Source organism: Macrobrachium rosenbergii, chromosome 27 (assembly GCF_040412425.1).
Source record: "Macrobrachium rosenbergii isolate ZJJX-2024 chromosome 27, ASM4041242v1, whole genome shotgun sequence".
Taxonomy (NCBI): Eukaryota; Metazoa; Arthropoda; class Malacostraca; order Decapoda; family Palaemonidae; genus Macrobrachium; species Macrobrachium rosenbergii.
Window position 1 is genome coordinate 40,620,870 of NC_089767.1, and position 11,771 is coordinate 40,632,640.

Genomic DNA, 11,771 nt, shown 5'->3' on the forward strand with positions numbered 1-11,771 from the left:
AATCTTCTGCATTTGAAGTGAGTTAGTATTTCCTTTTTTCGACGTTCATTGGTGGGGCTGCATGCTGAGGATGACACCAATGACTTTTCTTTTAAGAGATTTTCGTAGCTCCATTTAAAGAAATGTATCACTTTCGAGAGAAAGCAAGATTGGACGTCGTGACCCTAAGAGCAGGACAGTTTTGGCCACTGTATTGAAACAGGACAGTTTTGGCCACTGTTTTGAAATATGGACAGTGGAGAGCTGTTGCTTTTCTTATATTTATTCTACCTGACAAATTTATTTCTTTTCCAAATATATATATATGAGTGTGTGTGTGGGCGCGCGCACGTGTGTATATGCATGTATGTACCCCTCCCCACACATATATAAGTATATATACATATATTATATTATATAATATATAATAATATAAATGCCAAAAATATTTGACGAACCGTATTTATTTTTGTAGCCTTTGTCATGCCGGGATAAAGTTATTTTCAGTTTTATGCTTCCCCAAATGTCTAATGGAATCTGAGAAAGGTACTTTGATACCAGGTACCTAAAAACTAGCAAGGCATCAGGCCCTGGGCGCCTTCGTATCGCCAAAAATAGGTCCTGCTATAAATTTCGATCGCAAGTGCAATATCCGCATCGCACCAGTTTGGTATATACCTTTTTTTTTTATCAAAGAACGCGCTTGCGCCTCAGGCACCCGTACTAAAGTATCATTGTCGTAACTGGCCACCACCACCCACCCACCACGTCCCCCGAATCACCCTGGTAACCCGTCCACCCCACGGCCATAACCAGTTCTTTTTCAGGGGTCACCTTTGCTTGGGAGCATGAGATGAGATGGCGAATTATCGCGAGGTTTTTGCAGTACGGTATTGTGTCTTTTGGGTAATTTATTTTGCTTTGAGAGGCGTGGGTCGGGTCACTTGGGGAGAGGTGTAGAAGTGTTGGGGGAGGGGTGGGGGGGCCTCGTACGTATTTTGGTTTGAGCTAACTATGTCCCCTTAAGAAATATACGTCCATTGGTTTTTCACATGACGTCTAAATAAACTGATCTTTTCGTGTGTTTATTATCTATATGTATTGTGATTGTAAACAGTTATATTATTATTATTATTATTATTATTATTATTATTATTATTATTATTATTATTATTATTACGAGCAGGAATTAGACACACTCTTAAACACATCCGGTTAATATGGATGGCTGCTTCATGCTAGTGCATTTTATATTGTGTTCTTTTCAATTTTCCTTATTCTTTTCTCCTCTGCGTTAATTTTGGCCAATAACTGGCCAGTGTTCATTCTTCGGTTAAGAGGAATATATTAACAGCGCTAGTTATTGACCAAAATTAAGGTAGAAGAGGAAATGATTATAAGGAAAACTGAGAAGGCTCGATATAAAATCCACCTCGCGTGATGCAGCCTCCTTTTATAACAGGACAGATTATTATTATTATTATTATTATTATTATTATTATTATTATTATTATTATTATTATTATTATTATTATTAAATACTCATGATAGCATGAGTCTCAAAATGGAGAAACAAATCCACAGTTATGTTTCTGTACAAATATATATTTTTAAATATTGTGCAGTAAGATATCTGTGGATTATTATTATTATTATTTTATTTTATTATTATTAATATTGTTATTATTATTATTATTATTATTATTTTATTAATATTGTTGTTGTTATTATTATTATTATTATTATTATTATTATTATTATTATTATTATTATTATTATTATTATTATTATTACTGTCGTACAGAGACAAAATGAAAGCAGCGCTAGTTGAGCTTCCAGGAATTTTCCAGACCATTGAGAGAAGTGCGCACAAAAGTGCGCATGCGCGTGCTAAACGACCGTAGCCGCCATACTCGAGCGTATCAGAGTCTCGCTCGGGAGGGCCGTAAAATCGCCGAAGTTCTCATACATCCGGTTCCAGGTTTTACTTATATAATGCTAAGGAACCTTCAAGAAACTGAGACTCCTTCATTTGAGATATTTTGATAGGAATATGAGGCGCCGCATTTCCGAGGGGCCTAATCCCTCAAACATGGCGATATTGAGTTTTAGTGGAGAGAAGATATAGAAAATTGGTTCCGGTACAAATGGAAAACTTTAAAGCTTGATGTCTCAAAATTATGTTTTTGCACATAGGCCCCTCTGAATGCGACACCTCATATTTTATACCAGTAAAAACAGCTAATGAGTTTTGTTATTATAAAGTTGGTTATTCATACTAGTTATGGAGTTATTTGAAATCAAAATGTAAAGCTCAATACTTCGAGTTAACATGAAACAAAAATTTCATGTCTGACTCATGCGTGAAATAGGAGTTAAACTTATGAAGGGTAGTTGTGTTTTCGTAAAGAATCCGGTGATTTTTTCAATGAAATTAACATGTGTGTCAAATTTTTTTTCTGTCTGAAATTTGTTCGTCTACTGAAGACGAAAGTTAGAGATATCGCGATAGAGGAGAATGCGTTGGCTTGTAATCACATTTACTCTCTAGAAGCGGTTTGTTCCATTTATTTATTGTGAACAATATGTATTTTGAACAATATATGTTGTGAACAATGTATGAGACTGTTATGTTATGTAATTATTGTGCTACAAGAACACCGAATAGTTTTTCGAACTCTGGTGTTCAGCCATATTAATTTATCATTATTATCATTATTAAAAGAACAGATTAACTATGTATAATTATCTATAATATGCTTAACTTTTTTAATGTGAAATCTCGGCACTAGTTCTTCATCATGAATAAAATTATTTCCCATTTATTCCACAGATGTATCGACGTGGACGAGTGCGCCCTGTTCCGTCCATGTTCTCAAATTTGCGAGAACACGAACGGAACCTTCAAGTGTCAGTGCGTGCACGGATACTCCCTCAGAGAAGACTACGTCACTTGCAAAGCCCACGGTCCTCTCCCTGTCCTCATTTTTGCCAACAGAGATGATATTAGAAAGGTGAGGCATTATGATTCAAAGATTTCTCGTTCACCTGAGACGTTGCCAAGGAAGTTTCGGATCTTTCTAGATAGTGACCCCCAAGGGTTTTTGGGGGTCGTTATCTAGGTCTTAATATTTCTTGGGGGTCATTATCTTTATGATGTTTACAGTCTTTTGTTTATGATTTTACGGTAATCCCCAACGGGCTTGTACTAAACACGCCGCAAAGGCCGGTACATACTGGGTTAAAACCCTTGGGGGTCACTATCTAGGAAAGATCCGAAGTTTCTTTTGGAAGGTTTTCAAGTTGGTTTCCCACTGGGAAGTTTGACCAGGGTTGTTTTTCATTCGATGAATTAAGTACTCTCTATGGGAAAGGCTAAGGTTCAAATAGGAACAAGATTGTCCCTTACTTAGGAAAAGTTCTGAATTAAGCACTGTATGGAAAAGGCTAAGGTTCAAAATAGGAACAAGATAAGGTTCAAATGGGAACAAGATTGTCCCTTACTTAGGAAAAGTTCTGAATTAAGTACACACTATGGAAAAGGCTAAGGTTCAAATAGGAACAAGATTGTCTCTTACATAGGAAAAGTTCTGAATTAAGTACTCTATGGAAAAGGCTAAGGTTCAAATGGGAACAAGATTGTCTCTTGCATAGGAAAAGTTCTGAATTAAGTACTCTCTATGGGAAAGGCTAAAGTTCAAATAGGAACAAGATTGTCCCATACATAGGAAAAGTTCTGTGTAGAAACACATCAGGTCTGTTTTTTTCAGTCACACAAAAATTCAACATTGTGATAGAGGTTTTCAGAGTTTTAAGGAAATCTTTTCATCCTTTTATTCTGATTTTTTTTTTAATATTGTTCCCCTCATTAGTCTTCAGCAATTGAGCTGCGTCCTAAAAATAGATGCCGAATGCAGCTCCTATGGACAGTGCATAGTGGAAGTGGGCAACTACATATGCGTCGTGCAGGATGATATCAATAGACGAATCAGCTAAAACTACTCCCGTCAGTCCTCCTATGTTGATCAAGTAAACTGGTTGTATTCCTTGATCATACTTTCCAAACAACTAATGTTTCTCCATCTCAATATCTTTCAGATCACTCTAGACGGCCAAGATTACCAGCCTGTGGCGTCAGACTTGCAGAATGCCATCGCCTTGGACTATCATTTCCACAAACAACTCGTCTTCTGGACTGACGTCACCCTCGACGCCATCATGACAGCCTTCATCAACGGGAGTGGTGGTGGAGGAAGAGGTATGTGAGGGTATTCGTGAGATATCAGGAAATTTAAGGTCCTTTTTGGGTGATTATAAAGTTCCGTTAAAACGGAGAGTTACTAAAAAATTCGTGATTAGATTCATTTTTTTGATGAAAGTTTAAAGTTAGTTTGGCTTCGTTGTGATCTGCTAAGCATTTACATAGATTTTTTTTGTTGTGGTATTTGAATATATAAATGTATATGCTATATATATATATATATATATATATATATATATATATATATATATATATATATATATATATATATAATAAGGTTAGAAAATGTGTCCATTAATTTCCCTCTACATCTAATGTACAACAGCTCCTTCGTCCCTCTTTTTCTTTTTTTTTATTCCAGTGACTTTTGTTTAAAAAAAAACTACTGCGTGACCTCTATTCGATTTAATCCCCATCAGCTGATTAGTTTAGTGAAACCCAAACAGATTTATTAATAAAGGATATTATCTCCACACATACCGGCTATTGTTGTTTACCCCAAAGCTTTAAAATGACTCCCTTTCCTGTCTTCCATTCACAGCCATTGTGAGGTGGGGTCTGCGTCAGCCCAGTGGAATTGCTGTCGACTGGTTGAACGACCACATTTACTGGCTGGACAGCGAGACGAGGAGGATTGAAGTTGCTGAACTTGATGGGTAAGGAAAACAAACACTCCATTTATTATTTTCGACATTAGGCAGTTTACCAGCCCGGATCATATTCGTTTCCGGTCCGAACATCCCGTCAAGTACTCTGTACCATCAAGTACTCTGTGCTAGAGATGTAAGAGGTTTGGAAACTTTACAACGAAAGATTCCCGGTTGAAATCTTGAATGGGACATTTGAAAACAGCAAGAAAACTGTCGAAAAAAAATATGTGTTTCATGTGGAATTGGAGTTCGGACCGGAAACGAACTCTTACCGGTAGCCCAAATGAAGGATGTCTCCACATTCATACTTTCACTGAGTTGTGGATGAACATCCTGTACAGAATACTTAGGTTAGCCATTATATAGGCCTATATACACAGAGGGCTTGGTCACTATATAGGCCTATTTACACAGAGGGCTCATCAGTAACATGTCAAGCGTCCCCTCCCTTCACAAACTTTCATTCATAAGTATTGTTTGATGAGGAGGCTCAAGTGAGTCTTCTATCACAGGTTTTTTTTTTATCTTATAGTCTCTGTGATAGTTCTCTTCAATAGTTCATTCTTCTATAGTTGTATATCTGTAGTGGGACACTTTCCCATTATTGGGTCATTGGGCTTGTAGCATTCAGCTTTTCCAGTCGGTCTGACTTGTTAATATATATATAATAATAATAATGTTCCTGCAAGTTCTCTTGAAAATGCCACATGATGCGCATACTGATTTTGTTTTGACGTTGATTCTTTTGACCAGCGAGATTACTTGAGCTTTGTTCGTACTTGGCCTTGTGTGAATCATTGTTCTTTCGATCAGGGTACTTTTTCCTTGTTTCCTCTTTCGACAGCCGTGAGTAAATGCCTGTTCTTTTGATGAACAGCCCACCCTCCCCTGCTGTAATCTCTCAATATATGTCTCTTCAGTAATTATTCCAGCCGTTGTTCTGTTGATCTAAAGAGCTATGGTGTCAGGTTGCTTGTATCACCAACCGTCTCTTCCACATGAATAATATTTAGGTTGCTTGTCAAGGTTTGAACAGACAGACCTTAGTACTGTATAGTATGCATCTATTAGAACGAACAAGTTTGCCTTTTTATAAGTTGATTACAGTTGATTTAGCAATTTTACACAATTCAGTAAGATATAAAAATGCATTGCTGTGCCTTACTTTCATATAATTTCCGAATGAGTGCCTTTGATTCCAACAATTCTGTTCTTTGATTTTTAGTAACCCCTTGTGTCAAATTTTTGTCCGTAACAGCACGAGCACTTTCAGAAATTGTGTAATTGTTTAGCTTTAGACTTTAGCGTTTAATAGGCACTCTTGACTTTTTTTTCTTGATTTTCTAACCAACAATTTATTTTCAGATCCAACCGGCGGCCACTGATATGGACAGATTTACACAAGCCCAGAGCCCTGGTTCTCCACGTTGCAAAAAATCTCCTCATCTGGACAGATTGGGGTAACAGTTTATTCCTGAGCTTAAAAAAAAAATGGTAATGGGGTCAGAGACATAGGTTTGCACGATAAATTGCTTGAAACTCGACCTCATTTAATAATTATAAATTAAATTACTGTTAATTTTTGTTGTATACTGATATTGAATTGACAAGCCAAAATGCAGTACAGTGGATCCATGCAGAAAATTGAGTACAGTACAGTAATTAGGTTTGCTCTCACTTACGTTTGTGGATGTTGGGTTTGTGTCATTAAAGTCAAGTCTTAATTAGCAGCCCCTTGAATATTTTGCCTATTTAAAATGTTATATGGGATGTTTCAGAAATCTTGAAAGAACGCATACGATGTCTCCAAAAAAGTTTAAATGATATTTTGTTTTCAGGGTCATACCCTCGCATTGAGCGTGCTTACCTCGATGGAACAAGCCGTCAGGTTATCATAGGGGAAGATCTCCAGTGGCCCAATGGCATAACCATTGACTACCCTACAGAGACCATTTATTGGGTTGATGCCAAACAGCATGTCATTGAAGCTGCCCACCTGGATGGAACAGACAGGAGATTGGTGAGAGAAAATTATAGTGACATAGCCACATATTTACTTAAGCAGCAAGAAAGGTTATGTAGCCAGTAATAGGTGGCTAAATTGTTCTGAATTTGAAGTGTAAACTTAATTTGACAGTGCATTACATCACTGTACTCGACCATTTGATGATGACCGTAGTTATTGTGATGTCAGTTTACAGAAATTAATTTCATTACTATAGTAATTATAAAACTTTATTGCCCCTGTCCTCAGATAGCTGTATGGACCATAAAATGATCTTCTTTAGAGTGTAAATTTTGTGTCTGCTTAATTTAAATTTTGTAGGTTAAGCATCAGAGTTTTTTCCTCCCTGCAACAAAGACTTCTCAGTCACAACCTCCATAGTGAGTTAATGCTGTCAGTTTGCCTCACATGGTACACTGTAAACATTACTAAAGGGTGTTTGCAGCGTCCCTTCAGCCCCTAGCTGCACCCACTTTTTAGTAGCCTTCTACTTTACTACTACTCCTGCTTCCTCCTTCAATCTTGCTGTCCAACCTCTCCAACTATTATATCTTAGTGCAACTGTTGTGTTTTCTGTCAAGTCCACATTTAGATCCTTGTAATTCATTTTCCTTATTTTCTGGCTGTCTTTATCTTGCTGCCCAACCACTCCAACTCCCTCTTTTCACTGTCTTAAGAGCTGAATAGCTGAAAGTGCCCCAGTGCTTGGTTTGACAGCTTAAAGTTCAACACAGTTCACGAGAATAACTGAAGTTTTATCTTTTATGGGTAATATTTAACATTAAATACTTTCATCTTTATTAGGTTTTTAGTAACAAGTACTGTAGTGATAAACATTAAGATACTCAGCTGTGCCTTAACTTACAATTTTAAATTTATGTTACAGATCAAAGACCATGGACTGCCGCATCCATTTGCCATCACAGTGTTTGAAGACAACCTCTACTGGACCGATTGGAGAACACATTCTATCCACACAGCCAATAAACGAACTGGCAGAAATCATGCTGTCATACATGCTAACCTCCCCTTCCCAATGGACATACACAGGTATGATTCTTGAACACCTAAGACTAAGAATCAAACATATGAAAATAGTATATTGATCACTGTTGGTATGATGAAAATCAAGTAAAGTGTGTTTTGCAGTCAGGATGGTATTTCTTATTGAGAACTTTTTTTCATAATTCTCCTGGTACTGTATTGATTTCCATAGGTATTTAAACAGCCACTAAAGTAACTGGATAATGATTATCAAGTAGAATGCATTATCTTTACATTTTCCTTGTCACTATAGACTCCTTGCTGTTTCAGCATGCACTATCAGCGACAGCCTTTACCACGCCCGATGGACCGTGTGGGATGTGCGGTCGATAATGGTGGATGCTCGCACCTGTGCTTACCTGGGAAAGATTCTTACAGGTGTTATTGCCCTCATGGACTTGTCCTTCTGAATGGAAAGTGAGTTGTAAAATGTATTCTCTTGAACCTGGAGTGTAAAATTATATTTATCCAACTAGCAATATGGTACACAAAATGGATACTATGATGTAACTGGGAATTTTAGTTCTGAAACAGTCTCGGTTAGGCTCTGAGAAGAGAGTAGTTAGATCCAGGTACTGTATATAAGTGAAAATAAATGTTATGCCTCACAACCCATTCCGGGGGTGAGTTCTGAAACCAAGTATAATGCAGTACTCAGTTTATGAGGTCAATATAATTTCCCTTTCTAGTCTTTGCAGTGATCGTCCAAACAACGTTCTGGTGTTTGCGCAGCGAAGTAACCTTCGGATGATATCTCTGGACGAGACTGTGAGAGAGGCATTAACAAGAGACCCACAGATTCCAGAGGATACCAGTGCTCATCCTCATATGGACACAGTACTTCCAGTGGAAGATGTTGTATCAGCAGTTGCACTGGACTTTTATACAATAGATGATTTAGTTTACTGGACCGATATTGAAACAAAGACAATTAGTCGATCTCATCTGAATGGCACCAAGCAAACACTTATAGTTAAAGACAGTCTAGGTAAGGATTGCTGTTTACTTTGTACTCTGTATTTAGTCATAGATATTTGTTGATGAATTTTACGTAATCTGGTATGGAGCCTATGTACTAGGCACAATTGTAACAAGTCATGAAACAAAAGCACAAGTGATATTAAAATTCTTATGCCATTGGGAAAAAAGATTTTGCTTGCATAGAGAGTTATTAAGTCATTGATGTTACTTTTGGTTGATAAAATATGGCCATAAATATATTATTGTTAATTAGTTTCTCTGTACAGTTTGTTACCATATTTCTTTACCTTTGTACAGATTTGCCAGGTGGGATTGCTGTTGACTGGGTGACAAACAAGCTCTACTGGACAGATGCTGGAATGAAGCGTATTGAAGTTTCCAATCTTGATGGATCCATGCGTTCATTATTGATCTGGGAGGGTCTAGATAAGACAAGGGATATAGTTGTGGATCCTCAGGGTTGGTTTTTTATATCTACAGTGTACTATAGCCTTGCATGTATAGTATTGCATAATTTACTTAATGCAGAGAATGAAGTAATGTTGGAAGTTAGAAAGTTGCAATTCACCTAGTATGTACTTGAATTTAAATTCCTTTATTTCTTTAACAGATGGGTACATGTTCTGGAGTGACTGGGGCAAAGATGCCAAAATTGAGAGGGCTTATATGTCAGGAAAAAATAGAACAGTGCTGATTAACACAAATTTGAAATGGCCAAATGGTTTAGCAATTGACCATAACAATCAGCTTCTCTACTGGCTGGATGCAAGTTCTAAGACTATCGAGACTGCTACGCTTGATGGCAAGAATAGAAAGCCTCTGATAAGTAAGTTCTTTATCTAATAGATAACTTTAACAGGTAAACTAAAGATTCCATAAATTTTAAATTTTACGGTATGGCCATCATTTTCAGCAATAGGATTACACAAATTACTGCATCTGTATTTTAATAATAACATTATAACCATATTTTTCAGAGGGAACAATGTCTCATCCATTTGGACTAGCCCTGTGGGAGGATCTCATATTTTGGTCTGATTGGGACACAAAGAGTATCCATGTTGCCAACAGAACATCAGGCAAAGTTGGTCAAGCTTTTGTGTAAGTAGCTGTCATTATCTAGCATCTGCAGTGATGTACATTGATTGAAAGTAAGGTTTGAAAGTTTCACATTTTCAGTTTCAAGAATTGCTAAGAGTAACTCATAAAAGAGGTCATTTTCACATTGTAGAAAAAAAAGGTCAATATCGATTATTTTTGTCTTCAATGTGAAAAAAAGGTCAATATTGATTATTTTTTTCTTCAATGTGTATCTTTCTTTCACAGTTTTAATCCTGTTGACTTTTGGGATGGAAAACTACTTCATGCTGTGCCAAAATATTTAACTTATAAACCTGCACTAATTATTAAACAATAATAATTAGTAAAACTTTATTTCAGGAAAACAATTCAGGGGTCTTAGGAATTTACAAAATTGCTACTTCATGATATCATTTAGGTTTTTGACAGTTAAAAAAGTTTAATCTTTTTTTCAGAAAATACATAAACTTCTAAGTGAGTTGTTTTAAACCATAACAGCAGTGACTATGTTTAGTTATAAAGACATATTCATATAACCTTTTAATACTGTAATGTGGAACGTAGGAATTGATACATGTGACAATTACAGTAAAGTGTTTATTAATGTCAAAATTACTTGTTTTACAGGAAAGGTCTTAAAGGACTTATGGATTTGAGAGTCTTCAAGCAAGAACCAAATGCCTTGAATACCCCTTGTAATGTTGGTAATGGAGGGTGTTCTCACCTATGTTTGTTGGAGCCTAATAACTATACGTGTGCATGTCCGACAGGCATTCTAATGAAGGTAAGGTACCTTTACTGTCAAAATGGAAATCAGAATTACTCACACTTCACTCTTTTTAATGCCTTTGGTATTTGCACAGTAGCATTTTTTCTACTTTTCTGTTAATTTCCTCCATTTTAACTTCATTTTTCATTAAATATATACTACTGTTTGTACAGTAATTGACATATACAACTACATATATACCCTAAATTGTTTGTTCATTAAAAAACTTGAGCTTTTCACAAAGTATTTGTGATGAGTAATAAGGGGTTTCTGCAATATTAAAAGCAAGTAAAATGAAACAGAAAAAGCAAATGGTAAGTGACTTCTAAAGAAACTTGTATGAAACAACCATTTTATATTTTACATAGACAGACAAGAGCAAGATATCCACTGAAGCATGTTCAGTTTCTTTACATTATCCTTAACTTTTCCTAGATAATAAAAGGCTTGTTATAACAAGACTTAGAAAGTTTTCTTTCTTTATTAACTTTTTCCATAAACAGGATTACCCAAGATGAAGAAATAATACTGGATATCTTCATCTTTTATCCATTCTACAGGGTGATAATCACACATGCCATAGACAACCGATGGAATCTCTTATCTTTGCCCGTCGACACGACATTCGTCAGTTGTCCCTTGATACTGTGTACTTAGCAGATGTGGTCCTCCCCCTGGCAGGCCTACAAAATGTAGTTGCTTTGGATTATGATCCAGTTTCAGGTAAGGGCAGTGACCTCAGTATAGAAAAAATAAACTCTCCTCTGAGTCAGGATAATCTCTACTCTTTATTTTGAAAGAAACTTACAAAAAATGTTTTGCTGTTATCATAAAATTGTGCTGTTTAAGAAGCCATGTCTTCTACACATACACAGTTTTTTTAGATGTTAGTTTTGATTGCTTCTGATACTTTTAGTTAATCAGTACATAAATCTTTTTGGCATGTTGCAGAAGTCATCTGTAAAGGGAAAGCATTTAAATTTTGTAGCAGTGTCCTGGAGG

The 11,771-nt window shown here is 36.3% G+C and overlaps 1 protein-coding gene across 2 annotated transcripts in view; it reads left to right on the forward strand.

The window, feature by feature from the left end:
• The window catches only part of Lrp4 (LDL receptor related protein 4), a 409,566-nt gene that overhangs the window by 366,309 nt on the left and 31,486 nt on the right, over positions 1–11,771 (forward strand). For both annotated transcript variants that reach the window (XM_067129617.1, XM_067129618.1), the window contains 13 exons: positions 2,813–2,993; positions 4,078–4,237; positions 4,782–4,896; positions 6,256–6,350; positions 6,729–6,910; positions 7,782–7,945; positions 8,210–8,356; positions 8,629–8,927; positions 9,218–9,379; positions 9,531–9,746; positions 9,898–10,021; positions 10,628–10,784; positions 11,330–11,492. In XM_067129617.1, coding sequence (XP_066985718.1) covers positions 2,813–2,993; positions 4,078–4,237; positions 4,782–4,896; positions 6,256–6,350; positions 6,729–6,910; positions 7,782–7,945; positions 8,210–8,356; positions 8,629–8,927; positions 9,218–9,379; positions 9,531–9,746; positions 9,898–10,021; positions 10,628–10,784; positions 11,330–11,492 — 2,165 coding nt within the window. The remainder of the gene's footprint in view (positions 1–2,812; positions 2,994–4,077; positions 4,238–4,781; positions 4,897–6,255; positions 6,351–6,728; positions 6,911–7,781; positions 7,946–8,209; positions 8,357–8,628; positions 8,928–9,217; positions 9,380–9,530; positions 9,747–9,897; positions 10,022–10,627; positions 10,785–11,329; positions 11,493–11,771) is intronic.